We start from the raw sequence: 7,305 nt of genomic DNA, 5'->3' as shown, positions 1-7,305 counted from the left end.
CAGAGCCAGTATTGGTCAGAGGCTCTCTATTACCCAAGAAAATTAACCCATTAGTGGTTAACTGGCTACATTGCTCATTTAGTATAAGGTTAGGCAAGAACACCAGTCAGGATTTTCCTCTATAACCTAGAGCCAGTGCTATACTGGCACTATCAGGCTAATTCTTTGCATAACTAGTTGGCAGCTTAGATATATTGTTTTGAAACACAAGTGTATTAAGTCAACTTGATTGACAGCACTTAAAGTTCAGATAATAGCTGGGGTGGGTTTTCATACTTATCCCCTCCCTGTTACTTATGCTAGTTCTGTTATACAATTGTTTTAGTCACAAACGACTAGAACCTGTGCTAATGTCATACCCATGTGACCAGAAGAGGCAGGGCCAAACAGAAAATGTTGCTTCCTGGTGTCCGCTATATTTGCTGAGGCCCCACCCCTTCTGGTCACATGGCTATGACATATTATGTTAGGTCCTTTTACCTAAAAATTGTATTAGCATAAGGAAGGGGAGGGGATAAATATGGATACCTACCCCATCTATTAGCTGGTCCTCAGCTACTGTCACTCAACAAGCTAATGATTTTATAAACTTTACTTTGTTTCAAAAACTATACATCTGAGTTGATATTTAAAAGGTATGTATAGAATCAGCATAGTAGTGCCAGTATAGAAGTGGATTTAGGCGCTATAGGAAAATCCTGGTGATTTGTGCGCTTTAAAGCTCTGGTAACACTAATGGCATCAGTACAAGAGAGGTTATATCAGACAAGGCATGGAGGGCCTTTATTAGTTAAGCCACTTTGGCTTATGTGAACCTGTAAGGGCCCATCAATTCCAGTAAAGGCACAGCAGGTGAGGGAAAACTTTAGATATAGCCATAGAATCCTTTGTATACACCACCTTTGTTGAGGCTGACAAATCACACGACACAGGTAATAAAGGGAGCACCTAATACTTTATTCATGAAATCTTGCTGTGATTTATTTGCTTTTACCAGAACCAGACACATGGAATAGAAAAAAATTAAAATAAAAAAAAAGTTGAAGGTTGGTGTACCCTATAGCAGTCAGAGAATCCTCTACAGCAAAAGCATGTAAACAACCAGTTTCTCTGTAAAACACTGGTATGAGTGCCTATTGCTGCAGGGGATGCTCCATCTGAATGAGATACACTGAACACAAGCCAGGACCTCTGCAGGGCACAGCTATGGTTTTTCTGTACTACACCATAGCATGCCAGAGGTTACTGGGGAGGTGGTGTATCAGAACCAATAAACAGCATAACATAAAAGAAATAAAATAAGATTAGTCACCTGCAGCATGGGCTACTCTGTACTTACACCCATACCTGGCAACAATAAATAAAGCAGTTAAGGAGCATTCCAGGCTCAGACATTTATGGCATATCATGTTCCTATGCTAGAAGTGTCTTGAGCTGGAAAGACTGTTTTCAACATATCAAGTTTCAAGTAAGATCCTTTACTCTCTCCCTGCCAGCCGCTACTCCTGTGCCTCAACTCTGCACTGGGCTGGTTTCTCTGTAGCCACACCAGCCAGCCGCAGAGAGGGGGGAGGTATAGTACCCATGGCACAGGTCTGCAGGAGATTAAACACTAGACAGGGAGAGATTTGTGCAGTGTGGCTTAGTGAAAAAGGTTTCTTCAAATAAAATAAAAAGGAGTGAGTACAGGCACCAGGAGATAACAGCCTAAAAGGCCACATCACTTTTTGGGGAAAAAGTGTGCACTGCTTGAGGGCTATTGAGAATCATGAGTGTATGGTTTTGGCAAAGTGCTGCATTGTATGCATAGGGAATTAAATGCATACTAGGACATGCATGTGATGTGTCACCTGAAGACTTGTATAGTGAGGGAACAATGGAGGAGCCAACAAGATACGATAATATTGACAGCAGCACCTATGGCAGTCTAATAAGCCTAGGGACGATATACTTGGTCATGAGAACACCTAAAGAGGTCAACCATTTCATTCTCAGATGTACTGGAAACCACAACCAGTAACTGCCATCTTCATGGACTGACTTTGCCCAGCATGGAGACAGATCTGGTCATATGGCCCTCAGCAGCCTCCAATGATTGCTCACAGCAAGGCAATTAGTGCATGTAAAGCATCGCTATTAATGGAGGGATGTAAGTGCTATACAGACAGCAGCTGGGGTACACATGGGGCCAGTGCTAGACAAATTATATTAGTGATGTTTCGAGTACATTTGAGGAAAATGACTAGCCCCTTTAAGGCTATTGAGGGGGAAGAAAAGAAAGTCTTCTGCTATAAGCACCAATAGAAGATTAACAGCAAAGATGCAGGGGTAGTAACTAGCTCATACATGGTACTGTCTCCACAAGCAGAACATGGCACTGGAGACCACAGTGAACCAACAGAATAACAGGAAAGGTTAATAGGGGGCCTTTTCCTCCCTAGGAGTCTGCAGGCTTCTCTGTATATAACGCCAGCAGGTCAGAGGAGGAAAAGCCTAACAATCAGTATTCCAGCTTCTTGGGGACCTCCCAAGAGAAGCACTCCCTACCAAAGTGACCATAGGTTGCAGTCCTCTGATAAATTGGCTTCTTCAGATCCAGATCCCTGGAATATACAAGTTTGCTTGTTAATGTACAGTATATAGAGAAGATCAGCATTTAGCAACGTAGTTGTGGCAGAATCCTGCCTGATGGCTTGTATATAGGGCACTTACCCTAGGGGGGACATCCCGGACACTATACTCACCCAAAGACTGCCTACAGCAGGGATCATCGATGGCCCGAAACCCTATTCAATCTTCTCTCATTGGGCCTATGGTGCTCAGCACAGTGTAGGACATACCCCTTACCATGTTTTTCCACTATCTACATAAAGGACATCTCCCGCCCACCTCCTTGGTTAACAAAGCAATGCTTGCTGGCTTTACCTGACGACAACACCAGGACGAAGGTCAAAGTTCTTCTTCACTATATCCAGCAGTTCCCTCTCGCTCTTCTGTGATGTCCCATAGTGGAAGATGGAAATGGACAAAGGATGGGAAACACCAATTGCATAGGAGACCTGGATAAGGAGATTGAGATCTACAGTGTGTGATCACAGGCAATGGCATATTAGAGACCCCAGCTAGCCAGCCTCTGGTGTAATCAAACAATAAACACTACACAAACCACAACAGCTCTGCCTACCTGAACAAGCACACGGCGGCAAAGGCCAGCCTTGACCAGAGATTTGGCCACCCATCTGGCAGCATAAGCAGCAGATCTGTCCACCTTTGTGTAGTCCTTGCCAGAAAAGGCTCCACCGCCATGAGCTCCCCATCCACCGTAGGTATCCACAATAATCTTGCGTCCAGTTAAACCAGCATCTCCCTAAAATGATAAGTCAGGTCAAGCAACATAGATTGGTTATATCAGAACGCTTACAGATTAGTAACATTCAAGTGTGACATGTCAAGTTTCCATTAGTCCGAGGGCCAAGATACCCATCAGTTGGAATACGCTAGTGAACTGGCTGCCTATAGACCCGATGCGTTCAGACAACCCTCCCTCAGATTCAGCAATCTTGAGGTTCATAAAATTCAGTACAAGTCACACCATGAAACCAATACCAAAGAACCCAACATGTTAACTGACCTGGGGACCACCGATCACAAAGCGGCCGCTGGGCTGCAGGTGATAGACGGTATCATCGTCCAGATAATTGGAAGGCACCACAACCTTGACAACTTTCTCCTTCAGTGCGTCACGCATCTCGTCCAGGCAGATCCCATCATCATGCTGTACAGAGACTACAATGGTGTGCACTCTGACAGGGAGCACTGCTCCACGGTCCTGCATGTACTGGACAGTGACCTGTAACAACAAAAGCTTCTTAAAGTGTGCTCCTTCACAAGACAAGCCTTCCTAGCAGACTGCATGTTCGGCAAGTCTTACTCACCTGGGTCTTAGAGTCAGGACGAAGCCAGGGCAGGGTGCCATTGTGACGTAGCTCTGCCAGCTTAGCATTCAGTCTGTGTGCCAGGACAAGTGTCAGAGGCATGCACTCGTCTGTCTCATCTGTGGCATAGCCAAACATAATGCCCTGCAAAAAAGGAGCCATTTAGTATAAAACATGTTTTGGAAGAGTAAACAGCTCAAGTTGACTTTAGTCCAGATCTCACCTGGTCCCCAGCACCAACTTCCTCTTCATTCCTATCCAAGTGGACGCCCTGGGCGATGTCAGGAGACTGCTGCTCAAGAGCAACCAACACATTGCAGGTCTTGTAGTCGAAACCTAATACAGATCAGAACATTTGTCAGATAGAGTTCTGTAGAGGGTGAATCTGACTCAAGTAGAGCAGTATATCTCACCTTTGGAAGAATCATCATAGCCGATATGTTTGATTGTGTCCCGCACAACCTTCTGGTAGTCCACGCTGGCCCTTGAGGTGATCTCACCAGCGAGGAGAATCATGCCAGTCTTTGCCACAGTTTCTGCAGGCAAACAGAACAGTAAAATCCCATCCTCAGTCACCCACCCTTATAAAATGTTGTAGTAAGTAGGGCACCAAGACTTACCGCAAGCTATTTTTGCATCAGGGTCCTGCTTGAGATGGGCATCCAGGACTGCGTCGCTGATTTGGTCACAGATTTTGTCTGTAATGACAAGGAGCGAATAACCATGAGAAACATGACAACCATAGACTTCCACATTAGATTGTCAGCGGCTTCTGCAACATATCTGGGAGAGGATTGGGCTGCTTATTTCAACATGTCCAATCCTTTTGTTCCCAGGGGCTACAAGTCACCACCAGCCTGTCCCTCAGTTTATTCCCCTTTAAGCTTCATAGAACTTGAGCTGTGCGCACAGCATTATATAACGTAGATCAAGATGAGCAAATGTCCCTTCCATAAAAGGCGGCTTCAGCCAACACCTGCTGCCCTCGTACAGTGTGCGGAGTCATGTTACCAGCCTGTAATGCTACGCTGACATACAAACCCTATGTGATCTCTGCTCTAGTCACCAGTCCATTAATGAATGAGACACTAAACCTTATACCTAATCCTAAGGAGTTTGTATGTGTTCTCCAGTGTCTTCTCATTCCTTCCTCCTCTTCAAAACCCTAGAGACATACTGACAGGGGCTCAATTTTAATTCACCTATGGGGAGGGTGATTATGTCTGTAAAGCATTGTAGAATTTGACAGTGCAATGTAGGCAAGTAAATAAATTCCCACTATGAAGTGAAATATATACAGTGGAACCTTGGATTAAGAGTAACTTGGTTTGAGAGCATTTTGCAAGACAAGCAAAGCTTTTTAAAAATTTGCAACTTTGTTTAAGAGCAATGTGAGCAAATTTCTACCGTGCACACGTCTGGTTCCATCCTTTCACCGTGCTCTGAAGGCAACTTTCTGTACTGTATACTATTGCACAGTACAGTATATATTATATAGCATTTTATATCAATTTGCATGTGGATACAGTACTGTACTCTTGGCTAACCAGTACATCACATTGCTTGTACTGTACCTCACCAACAATTCTATTGTATGCTAATGTAAAGTTTAATTTAGACTGCACATTATTTTGTATTAGTGACTAATAATTTTATATGAACACAGTACATTATTATGTATTACTGTTTTAAGTTTGTATAAACACTAAATATTTTGGGTTGTGGAACGAATTGTCTGCGTTTCAATTATTTCCTATGGGAAAATTCACTTTGATATAAGTAACTTTGTTTAAGAGCGCACTCCCAGAACCAATTATGCTCGTATCCAAGGTTCCACTGTACATATTGTATAAAAACCCTCTCCAGGACCACCACTTAGATCCAGAAGCCGCCACCACACACCCCCCCCCCCCCCTCTATACCTGGAAGTGATCTCACCGCTCCGTCAATAGGAGTCCTCTACCCTGAGCAATATTGCGCCAGACCCAGGCAAGCTCACACACCACCTTTGTCTATTTACTTCCCAAGGAAACCACTCCTGCCAAACAGAGCCAGGAACAGATCCAAGTAGTGGTAATGCTGCACTCCAGCCCTGCCCGCCGCACAATCCCCATCCTGGACAGAACCTGGCTGCAATCCAACACCATTGACCATTATAGATCATATAGGAAAATACACAACGCAGCAATCCCCAGCGTGCAGCTGTTCGGGAATAGACCTGAAACCTGATGCAGCGCTCAGCCATTGGGCCATCCCCTCCCACACCCACCAGGCAGGAGGGGACAATACATGACTGCCTCGTGATCCCATCATGGCCGCGCTACTTTAGTACCTGCAGGCGGCATTAATGCGGCAGAATAACCCATCACTTACAGGGGCGGTGCCAGTCAGGGATACCCATGCCCTTCTCATTCCTAGAGCGTCGTGTTGGTGGAGCCGCCCCAATCTGATTTGACAGTGAACTCATTATCAGGAGCCATTTTTAATGTTGGTTACACAATATGATGAACTAGCGGGAAGAGACACCTTTCCTAGTACAACATATTAAAGGGGGTAATTAGCATAATATATACACACTAAACACGTCAGCAGGAAGGATTACACAGCACCCTTACATAATGAGGCTCAGCACATGTGCCCACCTGGCACACACTGCCCATCATTACAGGCTGGGCACAGTGCAGCCACACAATGCAGGAGGATCAGGCGCCCAGGACAGGAGGGGCCGCCCAGCACCACGTGCTCTCACCGCATTGCGGACCCGAGATCGTCACAAGACAAAACGCCATCGACAGAATTTAGGCCCTTACTTGTTTCCATACCGTTTAAAATAAACCACGACTTTATAAACAAAAACCGCCGCCGAACATGTGATGACGTCACTCCCCCGACCAACGGTACGGAACCCGGCTGCCACCCATACTCACCGGGGTGCCCCTCCCCAACGGACTCGGAGGTAAAGAGGAAGCTGCCCTCGTCAATAAGAGCGTCATGGAAACCGTTCAGCATCTCTCCGTTCATAATGGCGGTAGTGTAGGCCGTATAGTACCGAAAGCGACTAGAGATACTTGTCCTTGGTCCTCGCCGGTTGGAATGCAGGAATGGCGCCAGGTACGGAGCTTTTATAGCTTCCCAGTAGTGACGTCAGTGATCCCGCGCGAGGCCGCTCGGCCAGTCCTCAGTCCCCACCTAGACTGACGTCTCTCTGGTGAGGAATGGAACGTGCCACAATTAACACTGGAAAGGGGAGTGGAAGCCAGAAGAGCGGCGCTAGCAAAAGAAGGGCAATGCGTGGTAATATCGGATCGTGTCAGGGCTCTGTATACGCGAAGGCAGTTAATAATGTAGCATGATATATTATACAGCATTA

The 7,305-nt window shown here is 45.6% G+C and overlaps 1 protein-coding gene across 1 annotated transcript; it reads right to left on the bottom strand.

The window, feature by feature from the left end:
- Window positions 1-936: 936 nt before the first annotated feature.
- MAT2A (methionine adenosyltransferase 2A) lies at window positions 937-7,043 on the bottom strand. Its single transcript, XM_075346229.1, has 9 exons — window positions 6,863-7,043; window positions 4,556-4,633; window positions 4,349-4,471; window positions 4,159-4,271; window positions 3,936-4,079; window positions 3,632-3,850; window positions 3,185-3,367; window positions 2,926-3,059; window positions 937-2,603 (listed from the first exon to the last, which is right to left on the bottom strand). Exons 1-9 carry the CDS (start codon window positions 6,954-6,956, stop codon window positions 2,501-2,503), a joined length of 1,191 nt encoding a protein of 396 aa, XP_075202344.1. The 5' UTR covers window positions 6,957-7,043; the 3' UTR covers window positions 937-2,500.
- Between the last annotated feature and the right edge of the window lie 262 nt (window positions 7,044-7,305).

This window comes from Anomaloglossus baeobatrachus, chromosome 4 (assembly GCF_048569485.1).
Source record: "Anomaloglossus baeobatrachus isolate aAnoBae1 chromosome 4, aAnoBae1.hap1, whole genome shotgun sequence".
NCBI lineage: Eukaryota > Metazoa > Chordata > Amphibia > Anura > Aromobatidae > Anomaloglossus > Anomaloglossus baeobatrachus.
Note: the sequence above shows the minus strand (reverse complement) of the source record. Positions and strands in the feature narration are given on the sequence as shown.

Coding starts and splice junctions, on each gene's coding strand:
- MAT2A (XM_075346229.1), bottom strand. CDS start 6,956: ATGAACGGAGAGATGCTGAACGGTTTCCATGACGCTCTTATTGACGAG. Junction 4,634..6,862: donor CGTTGGGGAGGGGCACCCCG/GTGAGTATGGGT, acceptor TTGTCATTACAG/ACAAAATCTGTGACCAAATC. Junction 4,272..4,348: donor CTATGATGATTCTTCCAAAG/GTGAGATATACT, acceptor GATCTGTATTAG/GTTTCGACTACAAGACCTGC.